General features: G+C 43.7%; 1 protein-coding gene and 1 non-coding gene across 2 annotated transcripts in view; one reads left to right on the plus strand and one right to left on the minus strand.

Annotated features, from left to right (window-relative positions):
• Positions 1–24485, plus strand: part of LOC126168123 (juvenile hormone esterase-like) — a 63707-nt gene that overhangs the window by 15774 nt on the left and 23448 nt on the right. Inside the window, exons 4-6 of the mRNA XM_049920535.1 lie at positions 1312–1497; positions 14478–14653; positions 20910–21075. Coding sequence (XP_049776492.1) covers positions 1312–1497; positions 14478–14653; positions 20910–21075 — 528 coding nt within the window. The remainder of the gene's footprint in view (positions 1–1311; positions 1498–14477; positions 14654–20909; positions 21076–24485) is intronic.
• Trnat-ugu (transfer RNA threonine (anticodon UGU)) lies at positions 13521–13595 on the minus strand. Its single transcript has one exon. It is a non-coding gene; the product is annotated as a tRNA-Thr (tRNA).

The raw sequence follows: 24485 nt of genomic DNA on the forward strand, positions 1-24485 counted from the left end.
AGTAAATTCAACCCATAACGTGACTTTCTCGTCGTGCAATGGAGTTTCCACGAGAGTTCTAGGATTTTCGGTAGCCCAAATTCTGCAGTTGTGGGCGCTGACAGACCCTCGGAGCGTGAAATGAGCTTCGTCGGTCCACAACACGTTACTCAACCAATCGTTAACTTCCGCCATCTTTTGAAACGCCCACACCGCAAATGCCCTCCGCTTCACTAAATCGCCAGGTAACAGTTCATGATGCCGATGGATTTTGTACGGATAGCATCGGAGGGTACGCCTCAGTGCCAATCAAACAGTAGTGTATGGACTGCCGGTGCTACGTGCGACTGCACGAGTGCTGACTTCCCCGTACATAGACGAACCCACTATAGGCTCCATTTCTTTCTGAACTGTCTCAGCAGCATTACGCCTTGTGCCCGGTCGGCCACTATGGGGTCTAACGTCTAAACAACCCGTGGCTTCGAACTTCGAAATCATTCTTGCCACAGCTGCATTTGTCAACGGACCTTTACCCGTTCGAAACCCCTTCCTATGGCGACAGGATCGTAAAGCTGAACTAGCACATTCCCCATTCTGATAACACAGCTTCACTGAAAGCGTCTTTTCAGATAACCTCAACATGCTGCGACTGCTGGCGCATCTGAATCTCTCTCTCATTACAGCTCCTTTTATACACGGTTGTCATGCACAGTGACTGACATTTTGCCGTCCAGCGCCATCTGTAGGACATTTTTCGAACTTTGTTTTTTTTTTGTTCGAATAAAACCCATGTCATTCCAAGCGTGTGTATCATTTTTTACCTCTTTTTGATCACCCGGTATGTAGTGACTCTGTTGTACTTAATTAGCTGAAAACGTGAAATTTACATACATTGTTTCGATTAGTGTAATGGCACTAATGTCCACTCCTGATACCATGATGAGGTCATTTTTGTTTGTTTAACACTGAATCAATTAAAAGTTTGTGAACGCAGCGATCAGCTGTGTCTGGGTCCGGCACGGCTGGGTTGGAGCTCTCATTAACTCGTTATGAAGTTTCGAAACAGTCCCTTAAAATCATTGCAACGTTTTCTATGTAATTTTTACTTGCCAAGTAGAATTTTATGAGCTACGCAAACGACAAGTTCATAGAAAAACCTCAACTGACTGCACGCAACAAAACGAAAGTGGTACGATGCTGGGGAGGGACTGAAATGAGGCTACCCTCGCCCGTTTCTCGTCGACGCGAAAGGAAACGACGGCGGAACGTCGCTGGTTGCTGGGACGAGCTGCACTTGCTGGTCGTACTAAAGAGAATCGCTGTATTCCTCAGGCCTGCTGGGTCTGGACGATCCCGTGGCGGCAGGGAACAATGCGTTCAAGGACCAGGCGGCGGCGATGCGCTGGGTGCAGACCAACATCCGGGCGATGGGCGGCGACCCGGACAAGGTGACCATCTTCGGGCAGAGCGCGGGCGGCTCCAGCGTCGAGCTGCACGTCTACTCCGCGCTGTCCAGAGGTGAGCACCTGCAGCCTCGCAGCTCCACGTACGTTTTGATTGTGGTCCGCAGCCCAAACACTGCTCTCCACGGTGCTCTCTGTATCCATGAATAACCACTGCAATCTACTGGACAGTTATAGTGCGGATACCCTCGGAGGTCCACTGTTGTCTGTAATTATGGTATGGGAGCAAAATATGGTCGATATGCTAATACATTAATGAAGAACCAATTTGCTTTGGAAAAATTTAGTTCCAATTTTGGCCACGGGGTGTAAATCTGGCAGTGTGGCTGCTAGCAAAAGATACAGAAATGTCTCAGGAACGAGACGCGGGCAGAAAAGGTCAAACAAATGCGAAGTGCATAATGTTGGTCTTATTTTAACTGCAGCTTACGCATTTTCTTCGAACACTGGGGACTTGGACGAGATGCTGAATCCGTAAAACCACTGTTCCCGGCAGCAGCTCAAGTGGAATATGAGCAACGTGTTCCCGTTTACTGCTCTTCAGGTCGGTTAGAGACCGAACGCGTTCTTTTAGATATCCGTGAGTTCAGAAGTCACATGGACTCAGATCAGATGATCTTCGAAGCCAGGCATCTGGAAAGCCTGCTAAGATAACAAGTTCGTGAAAGGTTGCATTAATCAGATCTTTTACTGGGCGAGCGACACGAAGTGTCGCCTATCTCCCATGAAAATAGTAGTTTACACACACCTGAGCTCTACTAAAACAGGAATAACATGCTGTACTAGAAGGTCTCGATAATGAGCAGATGTCACGCTACACATGACAAGCCCTCTGGATGAACTCTCTTCAAAAAAGAATGGAGCGAGAATAAAGGTGTTTGTCAATCCATACCACACAGTCTGATACGGTGAGTGCAACGGCTCTTCGTGCACGACACGCGGTTTCAAAACAAATGGCTCCAAGCACTATGGGACTTACCATCTGGGATCATCAGCCTCTAAAATTAGAACTACTTAAACCTATCTAACCTAAGGACATCACACACATCCATGCCCGAGGCAGGATTTGAACCTGCGACCGTAGCAGCAGCGCGGCTCCGGATTGAAGCGCCTAGAACTGCTCGCTCACAGCGGCCGGCTACACGCAGTTTAACAAGGCCCCAAAGTCAGCAGTATTCACCACACCCTGTAGTGTAAAACGTGCCTCGTCTCTCCATAAAATATTGCCCGCTCACATTCGATCAACTTCGGTCCGTGCCAGAAACCAGAGAACAAATTCAGAACGTTGCTGCGGATCGTGGAGTTTCAGTTGCTCCATCGTCTGAATTTTGAACAAGTACAAGTGCGAAATAGGTCGCAAAATCTTGTGTACTGTTGACCATGCGATAGACAATTCTTGTAACACTACACAAGCAGTAGCACTACTTGCGTCAAGTGCTGCGTGATCAGTTACAACAACAGCAACATCGTCAATAACTTCCACCAGGATAGGACGCTCACTTTGTCCAAATACCACACCAAGCTCATCCGTGTTTCCGAGTTTCATTATAATCTTCTTTAAACCATTTAATGACATCATACCTCTCCCGAGATCTTTCATTCGGCCATAGTCCCTCAATGCAGCAATCTAACTGTTGTCTGTTCACGTCGAAAAGTTGACCAACAGCGCACGACCTGTCTTCTCGGCAGCCGTACTATTCACTCACGTTATGGCTTGTCAAATGACAGCGTACATGTCATAGTTTCACATAAACAATGTACACAGCCAGATTTGCACTTGGTGGCCAAAATTGGTACTAATCTTTTTCCAGCATAAATCAGTTACACATTAACCCGTTAGCATAGCTATACAATAATTACAGCCCACACTGGACCTCTGTGAGTAGCTTCACTTTAATTGCGGCCATTTGATCCATCCCTTCTACTCCCTTTCTACAATTTTTCCTCTCCACATTCACCATCCCAACCTTTCCCCATTACCAAATAGACGATTCCTACGGGTGGCAAGATGGTCGTATCAACTGCTCTGTTCTTTTGAACAAGTAGTGCCATACATTTCTTTTTTGCCCAGTTCTGTTCCGTACCTCCTCGTTTGTTATGTTATCTACCCACCTAATCTTCCGCATTCTTCTGTAGTAACACATTTCAAAAGCATACCTTCTCTTCTTGTCTGAAGCGCATATCCTTTAAATTTCGTTTTCATACAAGGATACAGTCCGAATACCCTCAGAAGGGACTTCCTCAATCTAAATTTCATCTTGATTATGTTGAGATCACAACTGACACTAATGTTATTGATTAATGAAAACTACTTCATCTGTATTATTGCACATGTTTTTGCCTTACAACCGGTTTCGTTTATTTTACAACTTTAGCATACATCGAACCTGAAGATGTTCTACGAACGAAACCGGCCTCATTTTGAGAAATGCTTTCCTTGCTATAGCCCGACTGCGTTTATATCCTTCCTCTGCCATGGTCAGTTTCTTTGCTGCCCTAGTGGTAAAATTCTAGTACTTTCAATGTCTCGTTTCTTAATCTAAAATCCTGATTCAATCCGACTGCATCCCATTGCATTGTTTTACTTTTGTTGCTGTGCGTTTCACGACTTCTTTGCAAGTCATCATCAATTCCGTTCAACTGCTCTTCTGAGTCATTTGACATTTCTAGTAGAATTACAGACTTCAAAGTTTTTAATTCTTCTCCCTGAATCTGAACTCCATTCCATATTTCACCTTGGTTTCCTTGACTTGCTTGCCCAATGTACAGTTTAAATAACACCCCGAAGATGCTGCAACCCTGTCTCACTGCCTTCTCAATTGCTGATTCCTTTTTATGTTCTTAAAACTAGTCTACTTGTTGTTTCTGTGCAAGCTACAGATACCTTTTCAATCTCTGTATGTTATCCCCCATCAGAGTGTCAAAAGAGTGTATTCCAGTCAACATTATCCAAAACTTTCTCTAAATTTACAAATGTTGTGTATGTGCGTTTGCTTTTATTCTGCCTGTGTTGTAAGATAAGTCATAGGGGCAGAATTACCTCAAGTATTGTCCGGAACCCAATGCAGTTTGTTGATATACTTTCCGGGATGTGAGGTCGTGGTCCAAGAACTTTTCTGCTCCTTACGTTTCGTCCAGGACTGCGCTGGACTTCCTCAGAGGCGCTGCTCCGCTGAGTCTTGCCGACTGAGCGGAGCAGCGCCTCTGAGGAAGTCCAGCGCAGTCCTGGACGAAACGTAAGGAGCAGAAAAGTTCTTGGACCACGACCTCACATCCCGGAAAGTATATCAACAGCCATGTCAACCGGTCGTGAAAGCCTTCATTCTACAACCAATGCAGTTTTCCTCGAGATTGGCTTCTAGTAGTTTTTCCATTTTTCTGTGACATACTAAACTGATAGTTCGGTAATAGTCACAACTGTCAGCACCCCCCGTCTTTGTAATTGGAATTATTACATCCGTCCTAAAGTCTGAGGGTATTTCGCGGTATATCCCCGATCTCATATACCATGCGTACAAGATGGAACAGTTATGTCATGAATGACTCCCCAAAAGTCTGAATAATTCTGTGAGAATGTCGTCTACTCTAGGACCTTGTTTCGACTTAGGTCGTTCAGGGGTCTGTTAAATTCTTCTCGCAGTATCATATCTCCCAGCTCATCTTCATCTATTCCCTCTCCCCTTTCTATAATATTACTTTCAGTAGCATTTACTTTCTATAGACCTTCAGTATATTCCTAACACCTTTCAGCTATCCCTTCTCCTTCGGTATTGTCCTGTCATCTAAAATCTTGACTGATACAGATGTTTCCCTTCTCTCCAAAGTTTCGATACACAGCCTACCTAATAATGAATATAGCTGTGGTACCGTCCTTACGCAATTTGAATGCACATCCTCTTGCGCATATGAAGGTAATTTTGCAAGATTGACATGTGATGGAAAAAGTATCTGGACAGCCAGGAAAATTTTATTTAGACTGTCTGATTTTATCTCTTATGAGCTTCAATGGTGGTAACGTAAATATGCCGAAACTTCTGGAACACCTTTATTCACTGTTTACATACACGACTACGCAACAGTTCCAGATGCCTGCGAAGGCAGTGGTAATGCTGCCAACACCAATACATTTGAGCGACCTACACGTATCAGATTACATTGACTCTCTTCCTACTGCCTCTAAACTGAATACCCCTTTGCTCTCGTGAACAACTGACTTAAATATTGTTCAAGATACAAATTAACACAAATTAGAGCAATATATATCTAAAAAAACTTTACTCATTAATTATCTTGAGCATTTGTGCAGTATTTTCAGCATGTGAGAATCATAATAATTATAAAATTATCATTAAGTAGGTTCTTAAAAGACACAAGGCAGCAAGGAAAATACATCTAAACAATAACGTCAAATCACACATCCCTTAGGTGCGCCGAACTCTACCGTTATTTGTATTCAGTGGTATACCTCAAAGTAAAACATTACGTAGAACTTGCGAACTCTGATATGACACTTCCATTTCGTTGCTATGAATGAAATATTTATAATGTATTTGTTTATCACTAAATTTTTTATTCCCACAAACGACTTGCTTAAGAAATCCTTTGCTTGCGTGCAATATATACTGCTCCGTAGAGGCAAAAGTTCCTGTATAACGACCACACTAATAACGGGACAACAGCAAAAGAATGATATAGATGGTACAGTGTCAAGATATTGGAAGCCTCGCATCAGATATACATACGTTGTGTTAGGACACAGTCTCTCTTTTTAACTTGCAGAAAGCATCCTCGTCATTCACGACAACAGCAAAAATGCTTCTGGGAACACCACGACCTCTGTCAACATCTGATACACGAACGTCAAAATGGTCTCCAACTTTTGCTCGTGGAAATTTTGCATCTGAATTTTTAAGCATTATTCGCTCCTTGTATTTTCAAACTGATGTGAGCTCCTAATCTCTTTTCCCTGGCTTCTTGTTTATTTTGACGTAGTCTGCAAGCAATTTACTATCCATCCCATGCGTCCAAATGGTTCAAATGGCTCTGAGCACTATGGGACTTAACTTCTGAGGTCATCAGTCCCCTAGAACTTAGAAGTACTTAATCATAACTAACCTAAGGACATCACACACATCCATGCCCCAGGCAGGATTCGAACCTGCGACCGTAGCGGTCGCGCGGTTCCAGACTAAGGCGTCTAGAACCGCACTGCCACCATGTGTCCGCTTCGTTACTTATTCCACAAATTATATGGACATGTCTGCCGTAGGATACACAACAATGGGCTGCGCTATTCTCTATTTGACCCACCACATACAATATTTTGACAACTAGTCTGTTGATTCCGATGGTTCCACCGCCACGGCGGCAGTTTCATAGTCTTGGGAAGTTTCTGTATTTATATCGTCCTCCAATTCCTGTTCAACGTTCTCAAGGTCTTCATTGTCACTATGTTATCGATAACCTCTCTGGCCAGATCTGAAGTAGTCAGACCAACCTTTGCTTTGCAGCCAAACGTAGCCTCATATGGCGACTGCTGGCTGCCTTGATGAAAAGAACGGTTTTTAATGAATTGAGTAAATCAGGGACTTTCAGCCCAATGTGTTGATTCTTTTGTCGGTATCCATGTCATTATCATATTCTGATAATCATAGTTATCTTTGGCTATGTGTAGGTTTCAGTGTAGCACAGTTCTCTCCCGTTATCTGAGTGAGGAACACCTGGAGCACCTGTCATGATGAAAATATCAAGTAGCTGCTAAGCAACTTCGGCTCTTTTGCTTTTCAGCTGGCGCAATAGTATAAACTTCGTTAAATGATCATCTTAATTGATTATAATTTTGTACTCACAGTCAGGTTTACTTCGTAGGTATCTTGAATTAAATTCTGTAAATAACAGAGGTGTGGGAAATAAACCTTTCTTGGGATGAGAGAGATTAGTCTAACAAGGCTTCCATAAGAGGAGGTGCAATGTAATGACTCCTTTGGTGACATTTTTGTATAGAATTTGTAGTTCTTTTTCTATGCCTTTGCGATCACCAAGTCCAATTTTCAAATGAGTATCATATAGTATGTTGAAAGATTTTCCTATATACACGTAGCATAAAATTATGCTGATGTTTACTATTACTTGCACAATAAGTTCTTCTTTTCCGTCAGCTTCAGTGACGTCATATTTCCTTAGTCGAGGATAGTCGACACTCTATTTGCATTGCTTTACATTGACTTGTTTATCGTCCTCTATAAATCGCAGTATGTATATCTAGTGAGGATGCCGCTATTATTTGCTGTTTCTTGCAGCAGAGTATTCAAAGTGTCCGAGAACCTGCTTTTCATATCAAATGTTGGTTCCGCAGTTACACGTATGCCAACTTCCCCCTGCAGAATGTCCGTGGTGAGCAGTATTTTTGGCACATCTTGACACTGTGGCTCTCGGAACACTGAATTCTTTAACGATTTCCGAAATGGAATGTCCCGTGCGTCTAGCTCCAACTACCTTTCCGCGTTGAAAGTCTATTAATTCCCATACTGAAGCCATAATCATGTTGAAAAGCGTTTCCCATGAATCAACTGAGTGCAAATAACAGCTCCGTCAATGCAGTATCGCTACCCCATGACTTCTGACTCCTCAGTGTATAATATAAATGCCAGGAATAACCATATTGCTCACAATGAAACCGATTTATCTAATAGGATGAAACTGCAGAGGAAGCACAAGTATAATAAATATCGGGAATTACTGTTCTCGTCACAATGAAGCCTATTTGTGAAACAGGAACAAGTCACAGTCTCAGTGGCTGGACCTTCTCCGATAAGCAGCAGCTATCACGTGCACGGCACATTTATAACTGAGTGCGAAAGAAGTTCCGCCTATTACACGCTGGTGCATCATCAAATCGAGCTTTTGCCAGAGATTTCCTGCCAGTGTGGGAAATAGCTGGCAAAAGTAGCGGATACACTGTTACTTTCGAGTATTCGAACCTTGGCCACATCTCCGGCCGGCCGGCCAGTTCAAGAACTGACCGCATTTAGGGCATTGGCCGTAACGTATACAAGTTTGATTCTGAGAAACCTAAACAGTACAACAGTACCTCTTCCGAACTTCAATTCAGACACGTTCCTTGTCATAGGGCACTGAAACTTGGAAGACCTTTGTACAGTACACTGTACACCTACAAGTGTTTCAATCGTTCACAACATTCGACTTGAGGAAACTTCTCAGTTTTCGGTTAACTGATCGGTCGTTTATTCACCGTATTAATGGCTACGACACTGACCTATGCTTCGCCGTTCATCAGCTTCTTATGAGAGTGTCAAGATGCAAGACAGGCCTTGTCATAGGAGATACTTGTTATGTTATCTTATTTTGTTATCTGTTCTGGCCTTGAGACGGTCATATGTTATCAGTAGCTTCTGTGGACTGAACTGCTATCAGGAGTATACGTACGTGAAGTCAGTAATGTAGACCATCTACTGTGTCGGATGAGGGTTAAGAGGCATGGCTGGCATGTGCTATGTTTCCACGCTACTATAGAAACGACGAAGTGACAGCTGCTAATAAACAGGATCATTATAAATGATTCTTTCGTTTCGAAAGCTCTATATTTTCCTAATTATTAGATGTACAAATATGATTTATGCAGGAATGGAACCGTAAACTATCCGAGTTCGCATTTTGCACTCTACTAATGTTCTATGAGTACCTTTCTAGTCACACGACACACGTCCAAGATACAATACCTTATATAGTAAAATGCTGTCAACAGTCATCACAAAAGCTTTGATGGGTTCCCTAAGCTGTTCCAGTGTTCTTCGCAAGGAAAATACGTAAACACGGTCCTTATGTACCCCCAAAGGGAAACGTCATGGAACCTGTGGGGCCAAAGGAACAGAACCATATCATCTTGAGCACTACGCCCAATCCAGCGATGCGAAGTTTGTCTTTTAGGTAGCGACGACATCGATGCTCCAATGAAGGGCTGTTACGTCTTGGTGGAAAATAAAAATTTCGATATCGGTGGTCACTTGTGGAAACAACCACAACAGCGACACATAAAGGTAAGAGGTACCCTCACAGTCTTCTCAAAGATAATAATAATGAGCGTATGGCATTGGTGGCCGGGAGACCCCTTGCGGGGCGGTTCGGCCGCCGCTCCACAAGTTCTTTAACGCCACTACGGCGACTTGCGAGTGAATGGGGATGAAATACATACAACACCCAGTCATCCCGAGGCAGAGAAAATTCCTGACCCCCGCCGGGAACCGAACCCGGGACCTTGTACGTTGGAAGCGAGAACGCTACCGCAAGACCACGAGCCGCGGACTTCTCACACATAAAAAAGGTCCAAAAGCTCCGTCTGTGACACTGCACAGGAAACATGAACCTTCCGCGAAAAACGATCAGCGCCACAATTTCATGAGGATTTTCAACATTGTGATGCAAAATTGAAGACGCCGTCTATACTCTTCTGCTTTTAATCGTTGCGCGAGATGTAGACGGTACGGTTTGAAACGTAACCGCCGTAGCATATTAATCCACGCAGTGATATTCCATGTTCGTGGATTGCACGGACTGTGATTGTTTTTGGACTGTGTACGTAACTTTCCCTCATTCCTTCCACGGTTGCTCCTGGCGCACTTGGTTGACCGGTACTTCCGCGTTAGCACAGACAACCAGTGTCACTAAATTGTCGATACCAACGCACAGTGCTTCGCTTACATGAAGGTTCTTTTACACAGTTCTTTCTGAATGCATGCTGCACCGTTGTAAGTGATAAACATCCCGCACATTCAAGCACACAAAAATTCGTTTGTTACTTTCTCGCCATTTTGCGAAGGCATTACACTCGTAGCGCCATCTGGTGAACACAATGAAAACTTGGTGAGTTTAAGATTCTACTCATTCATCACAGATATTCTTACGCGTAATGGTATTGAAAATGTAGAATTCTGAAAACGAATGAATCATTTATAGCAGCCCTGTATAGACGCATTCGTATAATATCCGGGAGAAAACCGAGAGTGGAAACAGCTTCGGCGAAACGGTTACTATAATGTTCGTTGTCAAAAATAGTGTTGCCTTCTATTGTACAAGAAAGTTTAATAACAATACACCTGAACTATGATAGATCAGCTATGGCGATTGTCATTACGCGAGATGAATGTTTGAAGGAGGAATGTATTGCTTGATTCGTTTTGGAACAAAAGGATTAGGAACCAGTGAGAAAAGTAGTTCGACGTACATTACGCCATTCTCTTTCCCACTGCAGTGTTCTGACCACTTCTTCGACACTGTGAAGTTGACCAAACGAATTTGTGACGACACCCGTAGCTCTCCTTCGTTTCAACCTCTTCCGTTAACCCAATTTTTTATGAATACTTGACCGTCTAACTATAGTTATTAAAAGACCTCTTCTGTGCCTGAATTAGACTTCGCCGGCCGGAGTGGCAATGTGGTTCTAGGCGCTACAGTCTGGAACCGCGCGACCGCTACGGTCGCAGGTTCGAATCCTGCCTCGGGCATGGATGTGTGTGATTTACTTAGGTTAGTTAGGTTTAAGTAGTTCTAAGTTCTAGGGGACTGATGATCTAAGGAGTTAAGTCCCATAGTGCTCAGAGCCATTTGAACCATTTTTTTTAATTAGACTTCCTTACGATTCTGTCGATAAATCTATATCTGGCACCTGTCTTTCCCACCCATAGGTTTATTTTTAGTTCCGTCTTTAATCGCTGCCAAGTACGTGACAGCTCTGATTGATTCTATTTACTGATCGTCCAAAGCGTAGACAAGCGATATCGCATTGTTTAGTCTATTTACGAGTGTTAATTACATTTATTAATTTTTAGGATTAACTGTCAATCTTTGCGCCAGAATGCAGATAATCTGAAAATTTTTCATTGTTTCGTAAAATTTTCTGTTAGTGTCACTTACCAGTACCTAATTGTATCGTCTGCGAAAGGCCTCAAAGAGCTGTAGACGTTATGTGACTGGTCATTACCAATATTGTGCACAGTACATATCAAAATCAAATGTTCAAATGTGTGTGAAATCTTATGGGACTTAACTGCTAAGGTCATCAGTCCATAAGCTTACACACTACTTAACCTAAATTATCCTAAGGACAAACACACACACCCATGTCCGAGGGGGACTCGAACCTCCGCCGGGACCAGCCGCACAAGTACACATTAGCTACTTTGAGGTAGGCTAGACATCTAGTTTTGTTTCTGACGATGATCCCTCGTTAATAACGACATGTTAAGCTTTGTTTGCTCGCAATTCTCCAAACTATTCCACATCCTTTCAAATATTCCATATTGTTTACTATGCGACGGGGAAGACTGTACCGAAGTATTTGTTATCACATAGTGGCTCATACAACTTCAACATCAAGGCTTTGACAGAGCAAGATCTCTGGCCTGCTGACGGAACTTCTGTACAGCGCCATTCCAGGGGTTCGATTCCCGGCGGGGTCAGGGATTTTCACCTGCCTCGAGATGACTGGGTGTTTGTGTTGTCCTCATCATTTCATCATCATCCAGGAAAGTGGCGAAATTGGACTGAGCAAAGATTGGGTAATTGTACGGGCGCTGATAACCACGCAGTTGAGCGCCCCACAAACCAAACATCATCATCATATCAGCGCCATTCCAGTACACTGTATTTAATATGTGATTTTATTCTTTACCTGTGCAGAATTACTATTTTTGTTCACACGTAGATCAAAGAACGGGACTTGAAAACTAACAGACGTTCTGTTACAACTTTACAGAGTGTTAACTTTTGTATCCTTCATTATAAGTTCTTTTTGCTATAAACCTGTCAGAACTAAAATAAAGAAAATTTATGTCCCGCTTCTTTGTTAACTAAAAGACAAGAATTCTATTGCTGACGGAAGTTTTCACAAAGATGAGGAGTAGAATAATTTAATGAACTTACAACCTACAGTTTCTTTGTGCTGCAGAACGTACTCTTTGCTGGATCACTTCTAGGTCCTACTGAGTTCTTAGAATGTAGAAATTGTAACTGATTGAAAGACGTTTTCTTTCATACCACCTGGCGCCCTTAAGCTTAAATGCTTGTGAACGCCTGAAATACTGTTAATAATTTTCGTAAAGTTTACACAGCTCTAACTAAAAAAGGTGAATTCTTAGTAGGATGAAAATTGTAGGACAATAGGAGTGATTCTTACTTGTTTCCTATATTTTACCACTGCTACCTTCAGAATTTCAAAGGGAGTATTCCAGTCAACATTTTCAAAAGCTCTCTTCAAGTCTACAAATGCCAAACACATAGGTTTGTCCTTCATCAATGTACCCTCTAGGAGAAGTCGTAGGTTCAGATCTGCCTCGGATGTTCTACATTTCTCCTGGATCCGGACTGATCTTCTGCGAGGTTGGCTTCTACTAGTTTTCCCTTCTACAAAGTATTAGTGTCAGTATTTTGCAACCATGCGTTATTAAACTGGTAGTCTGTGATATTCACACTCGTCAGCAGCTGCTTTCTTTGGAATTCGAATTATTACATTCTTTTTGAAGTCCTGGGATATTTCGCTTGTCTCATACGCCTTGCACACCAGATGGAATAGTTCTGTCATGTCTGGCTCTCCTAAGACTATCAGTAGGCCTGACGGAGTGTCGTCTACTCGGTTGGTTGGTTAGTTCATTCAGAGGGAGCGGACCGAACAGTGAGGTCCTCGGTCCCACGGGCAAGGGAAGGATGGGGAAGGAAGTCTACCATGCCCTTTAACGGCATTTGTTTGAAGCGATTTAGAGAAATCACGGAAAGCCTAAATTAGGGTAACCAGACGCGGTTTTGAAGCGTCGTCTGCTCCGGTGGCCTCGTCTCGTCTTACGTCTTTATGTGCTCTGTTAAATTCTTCTCGCAGTATCATATCTCCCATCTCATGTTTATGTACGCCCACTTCCCTTTCCACAATATTTTCTTCAGTTTCATCTCCCTTGTAAAGATCCTCTACATACTGCTTCCACCTTACAGCTTTCCAAAATTAGAATTATATAAATTCCTTCAGCTGCTCACGAGCGTTGATGTATATCAACGGGGACAGGTGAAAATCTGTGCCCCAACCGGGACTCGAACCCGTGATCTCTTGCTTACAAAGCAGACGCTCTACCAATATGAGCCACCGAGGGCACAGAACATAGTGCTACTGCAGGGACAATCTCGCGCACGTCTCCCGCGATACCCACATTTTCATCTTGTATGTCCACACACTACAGTCATTGTGTCCCACCCCAACTCACTCATTACTCGTGGAAGACATTCTTACCAAGCCCCGTAAGATTTCGTGGAATATGTGTGCATCCGCACAGAAGAAGAAAGTCATGGCCGGTATTGCCAGAACTATGTACTTATATGGATGACACCACATCTATATAAGTTTCAGCTTTCCGTTCTATGCTACTACTAGCAGGGGTACTCATTTGCAGTCCAAGCCGTATTTACATTTCGATGACAATCATGTAGTAATTAGCCGGTATAGATGGCACTAGATCAGGACACAAACAGTCCTTGTTTTTCCCTTGAGGTCTCCTGGTAGAGAATATACGCAGTATTTTCTTCTCCAGTTATATCCCTTGCATGAGACGTTCAGAATAAGCCTCCAGCACGCTAAATTCTCCATGCTGGCCCTTGTTTCCTCGGTCTGCCCTGCCAGATGCTAAATGGAAAATAATACGAAGTAATAAAAAGTCTCTACTTCACCCACTATAACTGTTCTCTTCACGATCAAACAAATTAAAAATTGCAGTGGGTCTCATTTTCTAGTAATCTAGACGCAAACTGAATTTATTTACGTTCGATTGAAAGACTTAAATGCAAGCTTGGTACACACTCTGACGTTGTACTGGCTGTTCGTACTCGACATGTTCGCTTATATGCTGTTACTGGTCGCTGGCCACATTAAGAGAGACCAAGTGCATCGTATTTCGTACCTTTACGCGTTACTTACTTTGTCTCAATGAGGGTCTGTGGGAAAGTCCGTCACACTGCCACACGCCGCGCTTTCTGTCGCAGGACTGTTCAGGGCAGCCATCTCGCAGAGCGGCTCTGCGATCGGAGGAGGGCAAGGCGAGATCAACAACCGCGACACCGCCTTGTGCATCGGCGCAGAGCTGGGACTGCAGACGGAGAACTCCACGGAGCTGCTGGCTTTCCTGCAGTCGGTGGACGCGTTGTCGCTGTATAACACGGTAACGTCGGCTGACTCACTCACCGCTTTCCCTCACTTGGTCGGTGACAGTACTGTGGGTATTAGTCTGGTTGACGTGGGGTGAATCACTGGCTCTTTCCTCCCAGGAGGAAAAGTTTACTTTAAATTTTCGTTTGGTACCTGAGAAAATAGTGTAGAAAGATGCAGGGGCGCTGCAAGAAATGTTACTTGGGTTTACTGTGTTTTATAGCTTGGGCTGCTAATTTGTAATATTTATATTTGTTAATCGTAAATGGAATGTAGTCGAATTAAGTCGGGTGATATTGAGGGTATTAGATTAGGAAATGAGACACTTAAAGTAGTAAAGGAGTTTTGCTATTTGGGGAGCAAAATAACTGATGATGGTCGAAGTAGAGAGGATATAAAATGTAGACTGGCAATGGCAAGGAAAGCGTTTCTGAAGAAGAGAAATTTGTTAACATCGAGTATAGATTTAAGTGTCAGGAAGTCATTTCTGAAAGTATTTGTATGGAGTGTAGCCATGTATGGAAGTGAAACATGGATGGTAAATAGTTTGGACAAGAAGAGAATAGAAGCTTTCGAAATATGGTGCTACAGAAGAATGCTGAAGATTAGATGGGTAGATCACATAACTAATGAGGAAGTATTGAATAGGATTGGGGAGAAGAGAAGTTTGTGGCACAACTTGACCAGAAGAAGAGACCGGTTGGTAGGACATGTTCTGAGGCATCAAGGGATCACCAATTTAGTATTGGAGGGCAGAGTGGAGGGTAAAAATCGTAGGGGGAGACCAAGAGATGAATACACTAAGCAGATTCAGAAGGATGTAGGTTGCAGTAGATACTGGGAGATGAAGAAACCTGCACAGGATAGAGTAGCATGGAGAGCTGCATCAAACCAGTCTCAGGACTGAAGACCACAACAACAACAATCGTAAATTACGTGCTCGATTGAAGTAACAATTAAATTTACGATCCTCAGATTTGACTGAGTTATCGAGAACCCAAGTACAACAGATTTATTTTAGCACTCATGTTGTTGACTTCACACTTTTCATTATTTAGGGTCAATTGCCAAATTTTCGCACCATACAAATATCTTACCTAAATTGTTTTGCAATTGGTTTTGATCTTCTGATGACTTTACTAGACGATACGTGACAGCATCATCTGCAAACCAGTATCGAACAGTTGTGACCCGGTGACATAAAAACTCCACCGTTCTTTGGCGGCAAGTTGTCTCCAATAGCCAAACATAGCCATATACAATCATTGATCGGTTTATTTAGACCAAGGGACTCAGTCCATTCCGTGCAAACGAATCCCACACCATTACCGAACCAGCAAAAGCCTGCATAGTGCCTTGTTCACAATTGGGTCCGTGGTTTCGTCGGATCTGCGGCACACTCGAACCCTACCACCAGCACTTACCGACTGAAATGGGGTCCACGGTTTTCCAGTCGCTAGGGTCCAACCGATATGGTCATGAACCCAGGACAGGCGCTGCAGACGATGTGATATTAGCAATGGTGCTCACCTCGGTCGTATACTGCCATAGCCCATTAACGCCAACTTTCACCGCTGTGTCCTAACGAATATTTTTTTCGTACGCTGGTTCGAATCCTACCTCGGGCATGGATGTGTGTGATGTCCTTAGGTGAGTTAGGTTTAAGTAGTTCTATGTCTAGGGGACTGATGACCTCAGATGTTCAGTCCCAAAGTGCTTAGAACCATTTTGTTCTTCGTACGTCCTACATTGATTACTGTGGTTATTTCACGCAGTGTTGCTTGTCTATTAGCACTGATATCTCTGCACAAACACCGCTGCTCTCGGTCGTTAAGTGAAGGCTGCCGGCGGCTGCGTTGTACGTGGGAAGAGGTAATGCGTGAAATTTGGTATTCTCGATATCTTTTGTCCCTGCGGATCTCAGAATATTGAATTAACTAATGATTTCCGAAATGGCATGTACCATGCGTGTAGCTCCAACTACCATTCCGCGTTTAGTGTCTGTTAATTCCCGTCGTGCGGCCGTAATCACGTCGGAAACCTTCTCACACGAATCATGTGAGTAAAAATGACAGCTCCGTCAGTGCACTTGACTGTTATACCATTTGTTCACGATACAACTGCCACCTGTATATGTGCGTATCACTATCCCAAACTTCGTCACCTCACTGTATATCAGACATTAAGAATAATTATTCAACTAATTTAGTATACAGAGTGAACTTCCGTGGTGCGTACAAAAACATCAGAAAAGGTAGAGCACGTAAGGGAGAGTAACAGACCGCAAGCAAGCTGGAAACAGCAGAAGAATGGATCCTCTTATGTTTGCTGTGATATGATATAAGAGGGTGAGTCAAATGAAAACCTTAAATTTGTAATAACAAATCAAAATTTCGAGAAGTTATCCTGTAATTTGGTAAGCATGCTACAAACAGCGTGCAGAATGGCCTGAAGGTGGCAGCATAGTGTAGATGCACACATACCGTCGCAGTATCAGTATAAAGATGGCCGCCCCACTTGTGACTTTCACCAGGGAATAACAGCGTTCTGTTATTCGGTTTTTGCGTAGTGAAGGTGTGAAACCTATTCAAATTCATCGACGAATGAAGGTTCAGTACGGTGATGCACGTTTGTCACAGCAGCAAGTCTACTAATGGAGTAGGAATTTCGAAAATGGTGTGACTTCATGGAAGATGCTCCTCGTCCAGGTCAGGCACAACGTGTTGTGACTCCACAAAACATTGCAACAGTTGAAGCCACAGTGAAGGAAAACCGGCGAGTGACATTGCAGCATGTTTACAGATTAGTCATGGGTCAGCACACCACATTTTGCATGAAGTGCTCCAGTTTCACAAAGTGTCTGCAAGATGGGGTGCCATGGCATCTGTCTCCTGAAATGAGACAACGACATGTTGATGGTTGTGAAGATCTACTTCGGCGCTTTGAACGAGAAGGTGGTGGCTTCCTTGCAAAAATCGTTGCTGGGGACGGAAACTGCGTTCACTTCCATTAACCGGAAACGAAGAGAGCGAGCAAAGAATGGCGCCATTCCTCATCACCAAAACCAAAGAAGTTTCGAACAGAAATATCAGCAGGGAAGGTTATGCTGACTGTCTTTTGGGACGAAAAAGGCATCATTTTGGAGCATTACATGCCTAGAGGGACCACTGTCACCAGTGCATTACACAAATTTCCTAAAAAATCATCTGCGGCCTGCAATCAAAGCAAAGCGACGTGAATTGCTGTCAGCAGGTGTCCTTTAGCAACATAACAATGCAAAGCCCTACACTGCCCGTATAACAGTTGCAACAATCAGAGACCTGCACTTTGAGTGTCTTCCTGATCCACCATACTCACCAGACCCTGCCCCAAGTGATTTCCATATGTTTGGACCACTCAAAGACGCAATGGAAGTTCCGTTCTGATGAAGAGGTACGTCACGCGGTGTATGAGTGGTTGTGCGGACTACACAAAGAATTTGTTTCTAAAGAAATTTATGCACTTTGTAAGCGCTGGAGGACTTGCATTGAGCATGGGGGAGATTATGTTGAAAAGTAATACAGGTTTGTACCACTTCTGCACAATAAATAATATTTAAAAATATATTGAAGGTTTTCATTTGACTCACCCTCGTAATTATAAACTGTTTTCTCTTGAAATTTCACACAAAGTATCCACTTATGTGGGTTGATACATTATTACGGGTTTTATATTTTCTCCTAGAGGTGAAGGTAAAACCTTGAAATTGCGTACGATCAAAATAACGGTTTTTTCTTCGAAATTGTAATTGATTTTAAAAGTAACACTCAGGAAAGCCAAGGTGTCACTGCATTTTCCTCCTATTACTATTACATTGCTTGACAGAAAAGTGAAGCCGGACGGTCAGTTGTCAATGTAACTTTTCAGAGGTACACGCCGTCGTCAGGTATGTAAAGGATTAGAGTTGCAATTCTTTGTGGCAGGTAGAAAGGCTACGACAATGCATCAGTGTTGTTCATGGTTAGGCTTTTTACCAGGCATTGTAGGACATGTAAATGACGTGAACAGCGTCAAATTTTGTCACGTGGGAACACGGACAAGCTGTGCACTTGTGCGGAACAGCGTTATCAGAAACTGACACATTTTGAAGGGGCCTTGTAGGTCTCCATTTGAATGGCTGGGGGAATCTCTAGAGTTGTTCGGCGTTTGGATGACACCCTTACTAAATGAATCAGTGCACGTATCCAGGCCAGAGGAGAAGCAAATTCTGTTGATCAGTGGGATCCTTCTGCCAAATTCTTTGTAAATTTCACTGATTTTGTAATCACTGCAGTAGCCTCACACACCATGTCAATCCTTTAAGTTTCATTTGGGTGGTTGGGTTGGTGCATCACTTATTCAGGCAGGCAATGTGCTTTCATACATCTTTATTTGGCACCAGTTTACACTGGATAAGACACATTCGCTACATAGTAGGTTTAAGATGTCTGATCGGTTTTCGCCGATATCATTTCATATCATTGCGTCTTCATTGATTACATCCCCATCATCCACTAACTTCCATGCAGCTATTTTTAATACAACTAATGTATTTGGTTTGTCATCTGTATATTTTACTAACAAGCGTATGAGGCTTCTTTTACACTACTGGTCATTAAAATTGCTACATCAAGAAGAAATTCAGATGATAAACGGGTATTCATTGGACAAATATTTTATAGTAGAACTGACAAGTGATTACATTTTCACCTAATTTGGGTGCATAGATCCTGAGAAATCAGTACCCAGAACAACCACCTCTGGCCGTAATAACGGCCTTGATAAACCTGGGCATTAAGTCAAACAGAGCTTGGATGGAGTGTACAGGTACAGCTGCCCATGCAGCTTCAACACGATACCACATTTCATCAAGAGTAGTGACTGGTGTATTGTGACGAGCCAGTTGCTCGGCCACCATTGACCAGACATTTTCAATTGATGAGAGATCTGGAGAATGTGCTGGCCAGGGCATCAGTCAAACATTTATGTTTCCACAAAGGCCCGCACAGCACCTGCAACATGCGGTCTTGCATTATCCTGCTGAAATGTAGGGTTTACCAGGGATCGAATGAAGGGTACAACCACGGGTCGTAACACATATGAAATGTGACCTCCATTGTTCAAAAAGCTGTCAATGCGAAGAAGAGGTGACCGCGACGTGTAACCAATGGCACCCCATACCATCACGCCGGGTGATACGGCAGTATGACGATGACGAATACACGCTTCCAGTGTGCGTTCACCACGATGTCGCCAAAAACGGATGCGACCATCCTAATGCTGTAAACAGATAATGGATTCATCCGAAAAAATAACGTTTTGGCATTCACGCACCCGGGTTCGTCGCTTAGTACCCCATCGCAGGAGCTCCTGTCTGTGACGCAGCGTCAAGGGTAACCGCAGCCATGGTCTCAGAGCTGACAATCCATGCTGCTGTAAACGTCGTCGAATTGTTCGTGCAGATTGTTATTGTCTTGCAAACGTCCCCATCTGTTGACTCAAGGATCGAGACGTGGCTGCACGATCCGTTACAGCCATGCGGATAAGATGCCTGTCATCTCGACTGCTAGTGATACGAGGCCGTCGGGACCCAGCACGGCGTTCCGTATTTCCCTCCTGAACCCACCGATTCCATATTCTGCTAACAGTCATTGGATCTCGACCAACACGAGCAGCAGTGTCGCGATACGATAAACAGCAATCACGATAGGCTACAATGCGACCTTTATCAAAGTCGGAAACGTGATGGTACGCATTTTTCCTCTTTTCACGAAGCATCACAACAACGTTTCACCAGGCAACGCCGGTCAACTGCTGTTTTTGTATGAGAAATCGGTTGGAAACTTTCCTCATGTCGCCACATTGTAGGTTCTAATGGCTCTGAACACTATGGGACTTAACATCTATGGTCATCAGTCCCCTAGAACTTAGAACTACTTAAACCTAACCAACCTAAGGACATCACACAACACCCAGTCATAACGAGGCAGAGAAATATTGTAGGTGTCACCACCGGCGCCAACCTTGTGTGAATGCTCTAAAAAGCTAATCATTTCTTCCTGTCGGTTAAATTTCGCGTGTGTAGCACGTCATCTTCGTGGTGTAGCAATTTTAATTGCCAGTAGGGTATGTTTCATCTTGCTTCAGAGTTATCATTTTCCATTTTCGTGTGGTGTACAATCGCAGTGTAGAGTTGTTCCGGTTCCCGCTATGGAGGCAGCAGAAATAGTGTGTCTTGCCTGGTGTTTCAGAGCTGCGGCACCGGGTTCGGGATGGCGGTGGAGCCGGAGGGGGAGGGGGCGTTCCTCACGACACAGACCGGCCACCTGGGCGCGTGGGCGCTCGCTGGAAACTACACGCACGTGCCGCTGGTGTCCGGCGTCACCTCCGGCGAGTACAACTACAGGGTGGGCGGAGGTGCGTAATACGTCCGGCCAGTTCTCCTACCTATAATGGATACCTAGTACTACCTGCAAGAAACTACTGCCTTGTCGATGACAGTGGTCCTGTGTCTCGTACACACATTGACAACAGCTTAACGTAATGTAAGAACATGTGAAAAACTAGAGTAAAAATAGGTGAGGATACAGTAGTAAACAGTGTCTTATACTCTCTCAGTCCGAACAAGCTTCGCAACGCCCAACGGTACCGACTGACCGCTGTGTAATCTTCAGCCGCCAGACGTTACTGTATGTGGATAGGGAGAGGCATGTGGTCAGCACACCGCTCTCTCGGCCGTTGTCAGTTTTCGTGACCAGAGCCGCTACTTCTCTATCAAATAGCTCCCCAGTTGGCCTCACAAGGAGTTGCCAACAGCGCTCGGCAGCCCGGACGGTTACCCATTGAGCTGCTAACCAATTCCGACAGCACCCAACTTCGGTCATCTGACGGGAACCGGTGTCACCACTGCAGGAAGGCTGTGTTTTATATGCTAACGACAGTATAAACAAGCTGGCCAAGTGTGAGCAAAACTCGCCCCTGTAATGGTTCCGTTCAGTCTTTTGTGTGGATAGTTCATCTACATGCCTTGATGAATGAGTTGCGAATATCAAATCACGAGCCGGTCGGGCTGGCCGAGCGGTTCTAGGCGGTACAGTCTGGAACCGCGCGACCGCTACGGTGGCAGGTCGAATCCTGCCTCGGGCATGGATGTGTGTGATGTCCTTAGGTTAGTTAGGTTTAAGTAGTTCTCAGTTCTAGGGGACTGATGACCTCAGAAGTTAAGTCCTATAGTGCTCAGAGCCATTTGAACCAAACCACGTAACATAAATGGTCTATCGTTTAGTGCAATGACATGTAAGCTTAAAGGCTTTACATTGCCAAGGGACGACATACCTTAATATCTCACACAAATTTCAGCTTGGTATATCTACCTGCTCCTGAGAAATAGAGGTCTTAGCAGACGGACAGACCGTTGGAGTACAAAAGATCGTATAAGTGTTTTATCGACTTAGGTACGGAACCCTTAAAATGAAGACTACTTCCAACGGTTCGCATACAAATTAGAATATAATATAAAATTGAATGACCCAGAAACACAGTATCTGTTTGAAAATCTGACAGCCATCCGTCGTACATCTGTTCTATAGACATAACACTTCCGCAACTCAGGCCTTGACATAAATTACGACAGATATGTAGAAGTAAAAGTACAATGCTCTCAAACTTTATTTAAGATTACCAGCCAAATGGTGCATAACTAGGAAAGGTAAAACATCAAAAATTTATAAAACAATGAGGGTACGAGCGTACCCGTTCTTAAATTTGAGTGAGACTTCTGTCGAACTTGAACAATATCCACACGGCGAAAATGTGATTTCTAAGAGAAGTAAAAGGCTGTTCTGGATTGAATACTGGGAATTCTTCATCAGTCGACCAGAGTGAACTGTTGTTGTGATGAATTTAAATACAAGTCTAAAATGCCACTGTATTTATTTAAAGTTCAGTAATTAAATAAAAATAAATATTTCATCTACATCTACATCCATACTCCGTAAGCCACCTGACGGTGTGTGGCGGAGGGTACTTTGAGTACCTCTACCGGTTCTCCCTTCTATTCCAGTCTCGTATTGTTCGTGGAAAGAAAGATTGTCGGTATGACTCTGTGTGGGCTCTAATCTCTCTGACTTTAACCTCATGGTCTCTTCGCGAGATATACGTAGGAGGGATCAATATACTGCTTGGCTCCTCCGTGAAGGTATGTTCTCGAAACTTCAACAGAAGCCAGTCCCGCGCTACTGAGCGTCTCTCTTGCAGAGTCTTCCACTGGAGTTTATCTATCATCTCCGTAACGCCTTCGCTATTACTAAATGATCCCGTAACGAAGCGCTCTGCTCTCCGTTGGATCTTCTCTATCTCTTCTATCAACTCCATCTGGTACGGATCCCACACCGGTTAGCAGTACTCAAGCAGTTTGCGAACAAGTGTACTGTAACCTACTTCCTTTGTTTTCAGACTGCATTTCCTTAGGATTCTTCCAATGAATCTCAGTCTGACATATGCTTTGCCGAAGATGAATTTTATATGGTAATTCTGTTTCGAATCACTCCTAATGCCTACTCCAGATAACTTATGGAATTAACTGCTTCCAGTTGCTGACCTGCTATATTGTAGCTAAATGATAGAGAATCTTTCTTTCTATGTATTCGCAGCACATTACACTTCTCTACATTGAGATTCATTTGCCATTACCTGCACCATGCGTCAATTCGCTGCAGATCCTCCTGCATTTCAGTACAATTTTCCATTGTTACAATCTCTCGATAGACTACAGCATCATCCGCAAAAACTTCCGATGTTATCCAAAAGGTCATTTACATATATTGTGTATAGCAACGGTACTACGACACTCCCCTGCGGCACACCTGAAATCACTCTTACTTCGGAAGACTTCTCTCCATGGAGAATGACATGCTACGTTCTGTTAAGTAGGAACTCTTCAATCCAATCACACAATTGGTCTGATAGTCCATATGCTCTTACTCTGTTCATTAAAAGACCGGGGGGGAACTGTATCAAATGCCTTGAGGAAGTCAAGAAACACGGCATCTACCTGGGAACCCGTGTCTATGGCCCTCTGAGTCTCGTGGACGAAGAGCGCGAGCTGTGTTTCACGCCATCGTCTTTTTCGAAACCCACGCTTGCGCTTCCCTTTACTAGAGCAAGATTTACAAAACGAAATTGTTCTAATTAATTAGGAATTTTTGTTTGCCTTGTGTGTGTGTGTGTGTGTGTGTGTGTGTGTGTGTGTGTATCAGCAAAGTTTATATCCATACCTTTTACAGTAATGCGTTTGTCAGTTGGTGTTAAAACTATTCAAACACCTGTTGCTGTTGACTTTGTTCTGGTTATGGAGCAGTATGACCAGCCCCGTCGCAAAATAACCTGTACAGTAAGTTAAGTGGAAACTAAGTAGCTTTAATGCTGACGTTGAAGGGGTCTCATTAGGTGTCTGGCGGACTGTGATATACAGTGCATAATCAACAATTTAACACAAGAAAACAAACAATGTTAACAAATTTGTTAAACAAGAAAATAAGGGAACTACAATGTCAGTTCCTGCCAATACTGGTGACGATAATGCGTTCTATAAGTTATCATGCTACGACCCCAGCAGAGGTGCGTTGTTATCAGGAGGTCGAGTGAAGAGTGCAGATGAGTGATCCTGCGGAGCACTGCGGCGCTAATGAGCATCATTCAATAAACAATCTTTATCAATGAGAGGTTTATAATCCCTCTGCCCAGCGACGATCGTGCTTTGTCTGCGCTGCTTGAAAGTGCGAGATGGCACGTCAGTGTCTGGCAAGGACCTTGCTGATCGCAGGTGC

This window comes from Schistocerca cancellata, chromosome 1 (genome assembly GCF_023864275.1).
Source record: "Schistocerca cancellata isolate TAMUIC-IGC-003103 chromosome 1, iqSchCanc2.1, whole genome shotgun sequence".
NCBI classification, from domain to species: Eukaryota; Metazoa; Arthropoda; class Insecta; order Orthoptera; family Acrididae; genus Schistocerca; species Schistocerca cancellata.